The sequence below is a fragment of the Mixophyes fleayi genome, chromosome 4, assembly GCF_038048845.1.
Source record: "Mixophyes fleayi isolate aMixFle1 chromosome 4, aMixFle1.hap1, whole genome shotgun sequence".
NCBI lineage: Eukaryota > Metazoa > Chordata > Amphibia > Anura > Limnodynastidae > Mixophyes > Mixophyes fleayi.
The window spans coordinates 236108058-236124094 of NC_134405.1; the positions used below are offsets into that span (position 1 = coordinate 236108058).

The 16037-nt window shown below is 39.4% G+C and overlaps 1 protein-coding gene across 1 annotated transcript in view; it reads right to left on the reverse strand.

The window, feature by feature from the left end:
- The window catches only part of PTPRR (protein tyrosine phosphatase receptor type R), a 139599-nt gene that overhangs the window by 43242 nt on the left and 80320 nt on the right, over positions 1-16037 (reverse strand). Inside the window, exon 6 of the mRNA XM_075209525.1 lies at positions 15669-15928. Within this exon, the coding sequence (XP_075065626.1) occupies positions 15669-15928 (260 nt within the window). The remainder of the gene's footprint in view (positions 1-15668; positions 15929-16037) is intronic.

Below are 16037 nucleotides of genomic sequence, written 5' to 3' on the forward strand. Positions count from 1 at the left end.
TAAGGAGATGGAAGCTCCTGGCTAAATATAATATTCATCACGATTGACCGGGAGGATTGGCAGTAGGGTGTATCTGGCTGAATAGGGTGTGTATACACACTCCAAAAGGGACACATTTCTCATAGGAAATTCCCCCCCTTAAGCAACGTGAACCATAGGGTCCCATGCCCAGTATTGCATCCAGAATTAGAGAGAATTTCACAAACATTTACTACAAGGCGCCGTCAATTTGATTTCTGTTTCTGTACAGCGAAACCCTGCATTGAAGTGTTATGTATTTTTTTAAAGCACCTAATACACAATAGCTGTAATGAGAATATATTTGTGAGGAAAAGATGCATACACTTGGGGATATTGCTCAAAAGAATTTTGTAATGAAAGACTTGACAACAGTAACTCTAAGGGGGTTTAAATGTCTCATTCACACATAAACACTGGGAAAATGTGTAAAAATGCGTCAAAACTAACATATACTTTAGACACATCTAAGTGATGCATTCTGTCACATTCAAATAATTGGATAAAGTCATTCTAAATTAATAAATACCGATTCTAATGTGTTCCTGTACGATTGCAATTTGCATGCGTCTGCGTACTGTGGCTAATTACCCAATCGCATAGGAAAACAAATTAAATAGACATACATTCACACCTACATTTGTAAATAGTTCACTTTTAATAAAATGTCCAACTCACATTCTTTTATTATTAAAACTTAGAGATTTTATTACACAAAATCAAACCTACATTAAAGATATTTATGGTTCAAGTCATAACAAATGTATTGTGTTTGGTCTTATATTAATCCACATTTCTCCAGCAGGAATCCGGTATCATCGGATAAGCGATCGCACTTTGTGATCACTAGTTATGTTAGTATAATATTAATACTCAAAAACAATCTGTAAATGAGTTAGTTTAAACCAGATTTTTGGCAGTTCTCTGAGGCAAGACACACAGCTGTTGGAGTGAGTTGCCCCCACCTTCGGAGAAGCATCTTTTGAACTGAGCTATGACCTGCATTGTACTGGACTATCTTAAACCCTGAACCAATGAAGAATATCTTAGTGTTATCTTTGTGTACATTTGTGACATCATCACTGTTTCCTTTCAACCCAAACTGTATAAAACCAGGCCACTGGTACAGTAACAGCCTCTCTCACCACACAGACTTCAGGATTTATGAGCTGTTACTGCATCTAGCGCGCACGCGTATGTATCAGTTATACTTTGCTATTAAATCTCTTTGTGCATTGGAACCACATTGATCGCATTAGACAATCTTTATTGGTACTGATAATTATGGACATAAGAACTCTTACTATGTTTTTCATGTGCTTTTTATGTATAGCACTTTTATCAATTCAATCTACTGTACTTGCAACGTGCATTGACAAGTGAAAAATTGGTCATACTGCATTCTAATTTTCTAAAAGTGGTGTTAAAATTTTAATTGTGGGAAGGGCACAATTGTCTCCTATTTTTTCTATTGTTAATGTTTATTTATGGGTTTATTAATGTGTGATAAGTACAAAAGAGCGTATATGTATGAATGAGTCCTATCAGGCAAAAATGTATTCATGTTCTATACTATTGAATACAAGATAGAGTCCAGTAATTAATGTATCAAATGCAACAAATAAAGCTTTGGTTTGAACCAAATACAGGTGTACTTTGGTAATGAAGTATAACTACAACTCGGTGACAGTTTCTAATATTACTTTAACATTCCATATGAAATTTAAGGGTATGCATACATGTTAATGTGAATACTTCCTGCATATCCACCTTGTTTACCTGAAAGCTACTTACAGGATATCTCCAGCATTACAATATATATTTCTTACATTTCTTACATTATTTTAATGCATAATATGTATTTGCATTGCCTTTGTTACATATTGTGTCTAAATTATATAAATAACACATATGTTGCAATTATATTGTATCGAATCATTGCAAAAAATTGAATCTGTAAGCCAGATAGCGATTCCTGTGGAGAACAACACTCCACAGGTCCCATAAGACTGCAATGGATATTGAACACTGCACTAATCCATGCTACTCATGGATCCATTGGGGTCAGTGGCCAATCTGTTTGTTCTGTCCTGCTGGATTCAATTAAACCCAATGATTAGATGCGGAAGCACACTGTGAAATGGACAGCCATAAAACAAGTTGGTAGACAATATCTGCTTTAATTATTAAATTGTCTTGATTGCTTTTACTTTATTGTATAATTGTGGTTTCCAATGGTTTTTATAAGCATAAATTACACACATTTTTAATATACATTTCATTATGGTCTTAGAACCTTATTGTATTCAGTCTTGATCTCCAGGATGTCCTCAGTTTTGAGGTGGGTGGGATAAAACAACCTGTAATCAGGTAATGCCCACAGGAGATCAGCTGTACACTCATGTGATAGAGCTGGGTTCAGAAAAGAGTTGCATGTGACTGAGGTAGTATCATGAAGTGAGGAGAGGAAGCAAAACTACATGTTAAAATACAATGTGCTTGACGTGTTAGATAAATGTTTTTCATAGCATTCATATGTAGTGGACATGTTTAGATATATTGATTCTGGGTTTATTAACATGAGTCTGTGACAAAACCAAAAATGTTCATCTCACTCTAGACAAACGCATGTGTAAACGCAAGTGGGAATGTTCACAATATGTTTGCATTAGAATGAACGGACTTGTTGAACTGCAACAATGCACATTGAACTCACTTCATTGGAGCAGTGCCTAAAAAAATCTCATTGCAACATAATGCAACCTGACCACATGTAAAAGTAGGTATATTGGAAAGTAGCTCCATTTTTAGACCCATTAACATGACTTGTACTAACAATAAAAGCTCTAATATGATGCACAAAATTAATGTCACTGATAATGATAATAACTAATGCCTTAGTTTAATAAGCTGAATACCTCATGAATCAGGTAAAACAGATGCAGGAAAATTGTGGTTTCAGATGGACCACTACATAAAATGTAGTTCATGGACACGTGGGTGTCAGTTGAGATGGCTCCGCTTTAGATCAGCTCTGTGTCCCCCAAGAATCTTCTCACAAATATGAAACAGCTACAAAGTTGTGAAGGTAGAGAAAATTACATGGTGGTGCCAAGTACCATCACACTAAGGATGGAGTCCAGCTGCTGCATTATCATAGTTATTAACTGCCATAGCTGTTGCCCCCTCTGTTCTTCCATTGTTGATCTCGGCTTTCTCCTTGGTGGCAGCAGCTTCACAAGTATGGGGACAAGTGTACTCGCTCTGTTTCCAACAGTGAAAAACACGTTTCATACAGCTACTCCTTCTATAAGCCCATGCAGCATGAAAGCAACAGCCTTCCCCAGAACCAGATGAGATAGGAGGTTAAGCTAAATGGTACAGGACAGTTATGGGTCCCAGCAGCTATTGCTCTTAAGATTTCCACAAAATCTTAAGAGCAATCATTGACACACTTTCTTGTCTTCACCACCCTACACAGAAATGCCAGTCACCAATGGCTTCTTCAACATTGGTGGCTGATAATGCTTCCTTACAGTAGCAATATAGACATTCCCTACTACCAACTACAATTGTCCGGTGCCTTATGTATTAATTTCCCCACACACCTCTTGGATTGAAAGTTTATTTAGGCAGGGTCTTCTTTTTCATGTCATTGTATATATGTGTCATGATCCCCTCAATGTACAACACCGCATAATATATCAGTGCTATATAAATAAAAGATAATAACATGTCGTTTACAAACTCAATATGTTCATGATAGTGTCCACAATTCATTGTATGATAATTGTGCTAAATATTGTACAAAGACTGGTCATATATGTATTGAGTTTTTATTTTCAAATCTGATCAGGTGGGGAGTTTGACTGGTGCGGTACACCTGTCAAACCGTAACGCAGGTGTCCTAAGGCGAGCTCAGGGAGGACAGAAACCTCCCGTGGAGCAGAAGCTATTCTGAGGGAAACTTCGGAGGGAACCAGCTACTAGATGGTTTGATTAGTATTTCGCCCCTATACCCGGGTCGGACCAATCTCTATGTCCATGATGTTGAGGTCATTCTCGACGTTGATTAGAACGGATTTCCTTTACCACTTCCTCCCTCAGCTTTATCACCTCCCGCTCCTCCCAGAAGTCCCATTCACTTTGCTCCAGAAGGTGGGCAAACTTCTGAAGAGTGCTGAGCGGGGAGGTTCTTAGCATGGACCAGCATCCTGTAGTCTCCTCTCGCTTTATTGGCGCGGAAAAAAGCCTGGATTTTTAAAATCAATATTTGTGCAGTATATGAAAGACCAACATCCAGTTGCGGTCTCCATTTAGTACAGATTAATGAAATGTACTATTAATCTCATTATTGCTCTATACTGAAGTCCAATAATATTAAATTAGGGAGTAGCACAGATGTTTGCTTATTGCTCAGTGTCCAGAAAAGGAAAAGCACTGCTCAGATTGGTCTGAACTGAGCTATTGTATGCCCCTAGCTCTGGATTAGATGAAATAAAACTGCACAAAGTGATTGCAGAAAGCATAGAGAATTGTTGCTATTTACTAGTAATCACTGCAATCGTATAACACACAAATGATGTTAATATATGTAAAAACTGTATATAATGTCACATGGGACATTAATAGAATCATATATCTAATATGTATATGTAATATATACATAAACTCCTGTAGATCTAACGTAGTGAATTTACTACTAAAATAGTCATTGTATATGTGTTTTGTCATTAACTTGTAGGTATGATGCACCAGAGTATGATATAATATAGACTCATTTAAGGTTTTAATATAATTAAAATTCGGTCACTATAAAAAATAATGTGTGTATATTAATAAATAATAACTCGGTAGCTTTTATAATATATATATATATATATATATATATATATATATATATATATATATATATATATATATCTCCTTATGGTTACAGTATTTTGTACATTATTCTATGCAAATTGTGCCATTGTGAGTTGACCAGTGTCCTTGCACCTCTCTTTAAGACCCTGTGAGGAGACCAAGTTTGGTGGTCTTGATACTTGATTAGGAAGGTTTGTGTGCTGTTATTTTAAAAATATTACAGGGCATGTGATAATCTACCTATTGTTTGGCAGCACAGTAAGAAACCTGTTATTGCTGAGAGAAGCAAGTAACAGAGGTAATACAGTAATAAATGCCACTACTCTATACTTATTGTGACAATATAGTATTACTAAGACTTTTAAACCAATTTTTATGTATAGATGGAAGATCTTCTATACACACCTTTCTTCTTTAAGGAATGCATAGCATAAAAGACAATTTTGAAAGTAATGCACTGTTTGCAGCATTAAAAATTCTATAGAGCATCTTAAAACCGTTTTAATTTCTTATCTTATAATGCATTCCATGTATTACTTTGCTTAGGCAGCACTTAGAAGAGACTGTTTACATCTCAGCCAAAAAGGAAGAGTAGAAGAAGGCTAGAGCGTCAGACACGTACAATCAACATGGGACTGAGCAAGGTTTCCTGTCACCTTGGGAACTACATTGATTGGTGTTGCTATTTCCTGTGTGTATAAAACAGCACCAGTAGCAACTGAAGTAACAGGACAAAGTGCAAGATAAGAAAACAAGCAACATATGAATTGTACTTTTTTAGTGTTTTGTGTAACAGAACACAAACAATTTTTAAGCAAACATCACAATGCTGCAGGGTATTGTTTTACCCAAGATTTGTTTTTGCTTGTTTTCATTTTCACTAAAAGGTTCTTGTAAATAAACCAGAACTATCATACTAGGTTACCAAATCTGCAAAATAACAATAAAAATTCTGATCTCCATACAGTCAATTAAGTATAATCTTTTTCTTCTTCTTTGTATTATTATTATTGTTATGACACATTATTATTATTATGACACAGTTGCGGTTATGTAGTGTGTTACTGCAGTTAAGAAAATAAAATATAAATGTGGTCTTGATTACTCCCAATGATATGAGCTGTTTTTATCCTGCAACAGGCCAGTGTGCAAGTAAATCAGGTGTTAACTAAACTGATGTCTCCTCTAACAATCTGTCACATATCTGGGTCGGTTATATTTCAGAGAGGCCTGGAACATAAGGTTTTATTGCACCTCCAGATGATGTTCATCCCAGGGCTTTATACTATTTCTGGTAGGGAAGATACATCAAAACAAATTATTTTATAATATTGTATGTATATTGAGCACAGGCCATATAAAAGGGTTGTACAACCAATTAGCTTACAAAAGAACTTTGTTTTGTGACCTCACAGTGAAGAGGAGCTGGAGGGCAGCAGAGAATATTTTAAAGGTAATGTGTACTTATTAGAAATTGTTAGTTCTTGGGGATCAATTATCTATTGAGGTTCTGTGCCTTTTCCATCCTTTCACGTAGCAGATTCCATAAAAAAAATACCTGATTTTTCAGTTTCTGTTTTATTCCTGTTTATTTTTAGGACACTGCATGTATTTATGTAAGTCATTTTGCTATCTTTTTTATGCAATATGTATTATGACTTTCTTTGACATATTAAGCTTAACTTAATAATATCCTTTCCTTGTGTTCTTAAATGATTCATGTGTCAGATAAGCTTGGTTGTTATAATGCTACACTTAAGATAGTCAACAGCGAAAAAGTTTCAGCAATGATTACATTTAATATGCTAAATAAAGATATGATGGTTAAAATAGATAATTAGATCTTGTTTTTTTGACACAGCACATATTACTTAGAGTGTGTTTTGCTTAGTTTCAGGGATATTTGTTGCAAAAGCATAGTTTGTGTGGCAATACTGCAGCCATGTTCTGCTGAGTCATACTATAGCCTGTTTGGATGTGTTGGTTATTTTGCATCAATAAGTGAGAGCCAAGCATCTGTCAGTGCCACATGTTTTGTATTATGTGTGGCAAAAAACTTGTAAGTTAGCTTTCAACTACCTCAAGGACAAATGTCCTAGACTCAGTGAGACCAAAATAAAGTATTTTCATTGGCTCACAGATACGAGAGCATCTCAAAGAGGAACACTTTGTCCAGATCATCCTGGGTGATGCATCACCACCATTTGTGCCATCAAGCTCCACTCACGTTACTGGGAAACCTGGGAGAACTCCCTGAACTTCAGAAGTAGGCAAGTATGGTCATGAGTTGCTGCTGTCTTGTGCATCTGAGGTCCAGGGTGGCTTCTAAGCTCTGTGTATGTGTATGTCCAGAGTGACTGTTGTGCTGTGTTTATGCATCAAGTGTGGTTGCTATACTGCATTTGCACATTCAAGGCGGCTGCTGTCGGGTGTGTGTATGTGCACCAAGGTGACTGTACTGTGTATGTAACTAGGCAGCAGCTGTGTGCGTGGGTCAAGTGGCTGTGCTGTGTGTAAAATTGGAATTAAGCAAATATTGCTCTGTGTATTTCTTTTAAAAGAACAGTATTTGTTTTCTATGCTGCATTTAAATATGTAGATAAGAAAAAAAGCCTGCCCCATGCCTTGTAGGTTGGACAGTATGCCTATTATATGAGACACCTTTATTGAAATAAGGCAGTGATTCCCGACCAGTGCCCTGTGACCTCTAACACTTTGGTGTCACAGTAGTAGGAAGGATGTCTTACAGGAATTCTAGTAAGAATTAACTTGTGATAAGTGAAAAGTCTTGACAGAACGGAAAACAACTGATATTTTTTTTTTTTCTGGATTACAGTTTAACATAATATTTTAACACAAGTAAATTGAAGCATGTCTGTCAACAGATGTGTTACTACATGCTTATTTATTATTTCTTAATATTTATTTACATAGTGCCAGCATACTCCGCAATGTTCTACAATTGGGAAAAAAACCCACAGTAATAATATAAGAATGGGTGTCAACATGCAGACAAGGTGGTAACAGGGCTTTGTATCAGCTTTATATCTGAAAAATCAGCCTATGGAGGTAACTAAGGTTCAGTTACTATGACAACTTTAGTACAGCGTACGTTGAGAACAAATATATTAAAAGTTTTTTTCTTCCAAGTATTGTTAAATAAAATTGCTCACTTGGGCCATGTAACGGAGAGAATTAACTGATGGGTTTGTGTGTCTTAACTGAACAATAAACATTCTGCATGAGGTGCTCTCATATAATTGGCTTTTAGTTCATTATTATTTTCTCTGTTTTGTGGTTCTTAAAGGTTCCATGGAGAAGAACAATCAATGTAGATAACATATAATAAGATAAACAAAGACTTTTTTTGCAACTACAATTAGCCATTTCACATGTAGTGGTCTGCAGTGCTTATTTGTGAAGCACATAAAAGAATATTATTATTATTATTATTATTATCATTTATTTGTTGGGCGCCACAGGGTTTTCGCAGCGCCTTACATAATACGAACAGTAGACCATACAGGGTAAACATCACAGAACAATAAACACTAAGTACCAATGCTTCGGAAACTCCGGGCAGACATATGGAGTGAGGGCGGAGCAGAAGAGTCGGTATGAGGACAGGAGGGGAGAGGGGCCCTGCTCATACGAGCTTACATCCTAAGGAAGGGAGGACAAAACAGGCACGAAGGGAGGCAGTGATGCAATGGAGAAAAAGGGACCAGGGGAGAGGAGGGAGAACAAGCAGAGTGGATGAGGGGTTAAGTGGATGGTTGGTAGGCTTTCAGGAACAGGTGAGTTTTGAGTGCCCGTTTGAAGGAGCACAGATTGGGAGCGAGACGGATGGAGTGAGGGAGGTCATTCCAGTGCAGGGGGGCAGCTCGGGAAAAGTCTTGGACTCGGGAGTGGGAAGAGGTAATGAGAGTGGAGGAGAGGCGACGGTCGTTTGCTGAGCGCAGGGAGCGAGCGGGAGTATGAATGGTAAGGAGGTTAGAGATGTAGGGGCAGTAGACTGGGAGAGAGCTTTGTAAGTGGTAGTAAGGAGTTTAAAGAGGATTCTGTAAGGGAAAGGGAGCCAGTGTAAGGCCTGGTAGAGAGGGGAGGCAGAGGAGGAGCGACGTGAGAGAAAGATAAGTCTGGCAGCTGCATTGAGCACAGATCGGAGCGGGGCGAGATGGGAGAGAGGGAGGCCAGTGAGGAGGAGGTTGCAGTAGTCCAGGCGGGAGATGATGAGTGCATGGATGATGGTTTTGGTGGCGTCTTGTGAGAGGAAGGGTCGGATGCGGGCGATGTTGCGCAGTTGGAAGCGACAGGCTTGAGCAAGGGATTGGGCGTGGGGGGGCAAAAAAGAGAGAGGAGTCAAGGGTGACACCCAGGCAACGGAGTTGGGTGACAGATGAGATGGTAGTGTTGTTAACAACGATTGAGAGGTTGTGGTGAGAGGGGAGTCTGGAAGGAGAAAAGACTATGAGTTCCGTTTTGGAGATGTTAATTTTGAGAAAGCGTGAGGACATCCAGGAGGAGATGGCAGAGAGGCAGTCAGATACACGAGAGAGGAGGGTGGACGAGAGATCAGGAGAGGAGATGTAGAGTTGAATGTCATCAGCATAAAGGTGATACTGAAGACCAAAGGAGGAGATGAGCGCACCAAGGGAGGAAGTGTAGAGCGAAAAGAGAAGGGGGCCGAGAACAGAGCCCTGGGGGACTCCTACTTGGAGGGGCGTGGGGGCGGTGGAAGAGCCGGACGTGGAGACAGAGAAGGTGCGGTTAGCAAGGTAAGAGCAGAACCAGGCATGGACAGAACCAGAGAGGCCTAGAGAGAGAAGAGTTTGCAGAAGGAGGGGGTGGTCCACGGTGTCAAAGGCTGCGGAGAGGTCGAGGAGGATAAGTAAGGAGAAATGACCCCTGGATTTGGCTTATAGGAGGTCATTGGTGACTTTAGCCAGGGCAGTTTCAGTGGAGTGGAGGGGGCGGTAACCAGATTGGAGAGGGTCGAGGAGGGAGTTGTCTGAGAGGTATCTGGTGAGACGACAGCAGACTAACCGCTCAAGAAGTTTGGAGGCATAGGGGAGAAGAGAGATAGGACGATAATTGGCGACGGAGGAGGGGTCGAGGTTGGGTTTTTTGAGGCTAGGAGAGATGAGAGCGTGTTTGAATGAGGAGGGTATAACACCAGAGGAGAGTGATAGGTTGAAGAGGTGTGCCAGGTGGGAGCAGGCAGTGGGAGAGAGAGAGCGAAGGAGGTTAGAGGGGATAGGATCAAGAGGACAAGTGGAGGGAGGAGAGGAAAGAATGAGGGAGCGAACTTCATCGCCTGTTGTGGGGCTGAAGGAGCTCCAGAGTTGTTTGTTAGAGGGAGGTGAAGCAGTAATGGCAGCGGGAGAGGGGTTGGAGGAGGAGATGTTGAGTCTGATGGCTTCAATTTTGGAGGAGAAAAAAGTGGCGAAGTCATCAGCTGAGAGGGAGAGAGGGACCGGAGGGGGGGGGGGAGAAAGGAGGGAGTTAAAGGTGGCGAAGAGATGACGGGGATTAGAGGACTGAAGGGAAATGAGGGATTTAAAGAAGGTTTGTTTAGCCAGGGAGAGGGCAGAGCAGAATGAGGAGAGGATAAATTTAAAGTGAAGGAAGTCAGCCAGGGAGCGAGATTTCCTCCAGATGCGTTCTGCAGTGCGAGAGCACTTTTTAAGGAAGCGGGTGAGTTTCATGTATGTTTCATGAGATTCATGAGTTTCATGAGAACATGTATGTCTGAAGATACACATTTGAGGAAAAAAATCCTACAGATCTTTCTGTATAGTTGTGATGTGAATCAGAAAGCAGTGCACTCTGATGCAACAAATGTGTTTTCTTCCTGGACCAGTCACACTTTTATCCATTTTACATCTGCCCAAAAATGCAATAGAAAGATGTTTTTGAGTTCAAGTTGGTGAAACAGCAACTTAGCAAATAATTGACTAATACTTCATCACTATGTCACTATAACATAGGGTTTCCTCCGGGTGCTCCGGTTCCCTCTCACATACTGGTAGGTTAATTGGCTGCTAACAAATTGACCCTAGTCTGTGTGTGTGTGTGTGTGTGTGTGTGTGTGTGTCAGGGAATTTAAACTGTGAGCCCCAATGGGGCAGGGACTGATGTGAGTGAGTTCTCTGTACAGCGATACGGAACTAGTGGCGCTATATAAATAAATGATGATGATGATGACGATAGTAAGTTAATGCATGCTTAAACACCAAAGGACCTATTTAGGAATATTCCCACAATTGTAGCCATTTATATATATTTTTTTATTGCCACTTATCGCAGTGATAAAATGAACCGCTTATTGCCTGCATTTATCAAAAATAACTAAAATATATCTCCAAGATAGCTGCCCTGGCGATAGTGGTGCAGAGCGATAGTAGTTAATAAACATGTCTCTGGCAAACCGGCTGAGCATTCTTCAGCCGGTTTGCCGGCTTCTGCATGCACACTGGAACTGAAAGCCTAGATCAAATAATTTTTTAGATAACGTAACAAATCCAATATTTATTTTAATAATTAAATAATTTTGTTAACATTACTGCATTAAAAATATGTTATTCTGGGACTAAAGCATTTTTAATGCTTTTTCTATGGTAATGCCATCCTGAGACAAGCTATGGCTCTGCTTATTAAAGTGAGCACCCGTTTTGGCTCCCATTGTAACAAATCAAATTGATGTAAGTACACTGTGCAGCAGTGATGATTGCTTATCAAGTCTAATATAAAGCCAACAAGGAGTAATGGATTTCACTGCAGGGAGCCCACAATGAACCCACAGGTTTCAGCCCACATACCTAGTCTCATTAAGCAGTTATTTGTAGAATGAGGCAAAATTGTGGTATACAGTCCCAAGTCAGGGCAGGCACAAAAGGTTCAGAAATATTAAACAAGCTGGGCTTAGTGTCATAAGCAAACTACTGGAGTCAAAAACAAGCTGGATCAGTATAAAAAGGTTAGGCAGAATAATGATTAAAAACAAGAAAAACACAATCTATTGCTCAGGCACCAAAGAATAGGGTAGGTGGGTTTAAAAAGAGAGTGTCTCATCATCTGATGTTACAGGCATGAAAATGTACCTATCTGAGCAAGGCTATCTGAAATATGACTCTGCAGCCAAGTTCTAATTTGTGAAAATAAGAGAAGCAGGAACACAGTGCAACCAGCTGTGGGAATGCCAGAACCGTTTAGGGTGGCCAACAGACCCTCTTAAGATTGAGAGGGTTTGTTAAGTGAATGTTTAGTCCAAAATCTGGTCATGCTTTAACTCAAGAGTTTTATTCAGAACCATAACTCTTCCATTTCACCAAATTTGCCATGGAAGATTTTAGAATCTAGGATGTGACTGATCTCAAATTTTTGTTGATTTCCACAGGTAATCTCTTTGGAGGCGGGTTTCAAAAAGTAAAAAAACTGAGAATAAGAAGCTTTTGTAAAAATATATGTAAGACAATGACTATTTGCAATAAAGTAATTTAAGATGAAATAGCACAGCATTGATTCGTTCAGGAACTTTATAAGTACCAATGAAGCATGGAGAAGGTTAGCCATCAGCTACTGGCAGTCCGGATGAAGAATGGGATTGATTTTAGAGTTTTGGATGTGTACTATTACTACATACCAGGAAAAAGGGTGTTTTCTCAGTTAAGTCATGAGTGTGATTACGGGTTGGGTACGGTTTTTCGGTTTAGAAAAATCCGTCACCCACTTCACCTACCAAAAAATTTTGTAAAAAGCAATGTTAATATTTATAGACTTAACTTTAAAGCGAATCACCGATGGATCAAAATGCTGACCGCAAGTGATTTTGATTGAAGATGTGTCTGCCACTGCTGTTTACATTTCATCTGAATTTAAAGTGGCAATGTGGGGTTAAATGTTTAAACACTTAACCTGCGGGGGCCCGACATTGCCACTTTAAATTCAGATGAACAGAAGTCGTGATGAAAGTAAACAGTAGTGCCGGATACCTCTTCAATCGAAATCACTTGCGGTCAGCATTCGGGTCCATCGGTGATCTGCAGAGTGGCTTTAAAGGTAATTCTATAAATATTAACATCGCTTTTTAAAACTTTCGGGGGGTTTTTTTGTAGGTGAAGTGGTTGTCGGAAGAGTGGTAATCATATTAACGATTACCACCGATGATTATTATGAGGAAACTTGTGTGGGAAAATATAAGACCTCAAATATTGCTCTAGAATTTTAGTCTGTGGATACTTGGCACTTAATTTGTTACAGAAGGCTCTCCAGAATTTTTCCACAAATTGTACATCATGATCTGAGACGATTATTTTGCCTGCATAAATGAAAAATGTCCTTGATGAGTATATCAGTAAGTATCACGTTAGAGACAAGACTTTTCGGATCCTGTCTGATCTGCGTGGTTTAGTACTGCCTACCATGGAGATGCGGAATCTAAGTCTAACTGGGTCAAGTTATTATTGGTCTTGGCTGCTTCAGACCCACAGGTTGTGGTTCTCCGGGCAAGCACCAGTCGAGACCAGTTGGAGACAGCGAACACTTAGTACTGGTAGAGGTATCAGGATGACCAGGACAGCGGGAAGGCTGGATACTCTGGTTACCTAGGTATGATGGGTGACTGCAGGTATAAGATGTCTGGAATGCCAGATAAATCGGAGAAGCTAGAGACTATGGTTTTCCAGGTTGATGCATAACTGCAGATTTAGGATATCTGGATTTCCAGAAAAAACTGAGAAGCTGGAGACTCTGGTTTTTCAGGTTGACAGGTAACTGTAGGGAGCCAACTAATGGGAGAGGCACAGCTGCCTCAAATACCTGAGAGAAGTGAGTGGGAGGAATAGCTAATCAGACTATGGCTAAATGCCAGAGAAGATAAAAGATGGGTCTGCACATGCGCAGCCCCAAATCTAAAATGACGCCCGTCCCTGGATGGACGCAGCACCTCAGTGCCGGGAGTAAGCATGCTAGACCCAGCAAGCTGGTCTGTGGGTCCGATATGTGATAGTAAGAATTGAGGAAAACCTTCCATAGCAATAAAATTGAACAATTGGGAAAAGGTTTTTACCATGACCCAAATAACAGAAAAGTCTTAATAAATTGGAAAATCAATATTGAAGTACAACAAGTGCTGTGTCTAGGATTTACTTAACATAAGAGAAGGCATCAATGGCCCTTCAGGAGACTGATGAGAGACCTTAGCCAACAATGATTAATAATTTCTAAGGTTTCTTTATCTTTATCCCCATATGTCCAGAATACTTGGAGTTGTGGCCCAAAAAAGTCATTTTATCAAATATTCCTCAGCCACAAGTTATTTGCCTTTAAAGAGAAGATAGACATAGACTAATGACCAGGAAAGGTTAACGATGTGTGAAAGTATGATGATGCCGGGTTAATGTTTCAGTCTTTTGCAGTCCCAGCCTGGAGGCTGGGACTAACAATGAATAATTACCAAGTGGTTCACTGTACCATCCTAATGCCCCCCAACCCTGTGAAAGAGAAAGCTTATAGTCACTATTCTCTGAGCACTATGTCCACTAATCCAATCCCCGGATCATTCGCTAGTCTGTCAATGAGGAAGTGATAAAACCCACTGTCACCCTGCTTTGTCAGATACATAGAGAAGTAGTATCAGTGGAATGCTACAGCCACAAACAGACATCTTTGTGAGCAATCCTGACCTGCCCAACAAACGCCATAACCCCCGGTGAGACTGTCTAAGTTAATTCTCCCTGATCCAAGGAGAGTTCCCAAGTGGTATGGCTTGAAGCTGGGAGGGAGATTAATAACTACCCTTGGCAGGATCTGACACTACCTTTCCTTGTTACTCACGTTTGCAGCAGCTACCTATGGCATTCGGCTCCGGTATGTATCAAAGAACTGAAAGATGATAGGGTCCCATTTATCCATACAAAGTCCACTGGCAAACATATTATATTTTTTGGGCAAATGTGGAATGAGGTAAATAGTTCATGGAACTGTTTTGACTACTTCATGTTTCTTTACTGTAGATTCTACCACTCAACAAAATATATTTGTAGACATAAAAAAGATTGTTATTGATAGAATAAGCTAAACCATGGTTTATTTTTGAGATCCAATGCATGAGTTACATACTGTTACTGGATATCCTGAAGAAAACTACCATGTTGTTATTTATGACTAATTTCTGATTATTTTATAGGCTGTTCTCTTGGTAGTCTATGGTAAGTTCAAACTAAGTACCAATAAACATAGAATACAAGTTGATCCACTACGATTATAATACCCCTTTTGCTTGATATATCTGGGTGTTAACTTTGGAGTGAGGTGAGGTGATCTACTGTGCTTAATAGTGGGAGCGAAGAATTTAAATGTCCCCTGTGCCAGGAAAAAACTTTGAATTCCACTGACGTTAGACCTCTGGTTTATATGTCAGGAATGACTGATACTTTACCCTTGATCTGTGATTGACTGAAATGGCATTCAGTGATCTTACTAATAGTGAAAAACCTATCATTCATGTTAAAAGAATGATGTATGTAAAACCAGTATCAGAATTACAAGGCTTATTTAAAAAGTTGCATCAAATAACACAAACATGCCTTAACACACTACAACCAATTACACAACTGTCTACATTAAACTAATTCACAAGACTAATCAGAAATAATGTCTGATTGGCTGCTTGCTGCTAATTACCATCCATGTGCATGTATGCAAAATTCAACATTTTAGTTACACAAGTTATTAAGTGTTTAAAGAAAGTGTATGCTTGGCATAGCTAAACAAAGACTTACCTTTCTTGTAGGCCCACTGGTTTCATCTTAAATGGGGAAGGTCCTGCAGAAATTGGAAGTTTAATTTCAAAGGTGCCTGGGCACTGTGGGTCTATAACAATATTTAAAGCTTTTGGCAAATGCTCAGGATGAACCATACTGCTCGAACGTTTTGCTTCAGACTGTGCAGGCTGAACCGAGAGAGGCGACAGGTGTATTTCTTGGTTTTTCTTGTCTTGCCTCAATGAAAACTGGATCTTTTCTTTTAATCTGTAGAGTACCTACAGAGATAGAAAGTAAAGAGTATCAACAATTTTCTCCTCCCACTATAGAAACAAAGCAAAGCAAACATACACAAAAAAATCAAAGACGTGTATTCAGAAAAAGCTC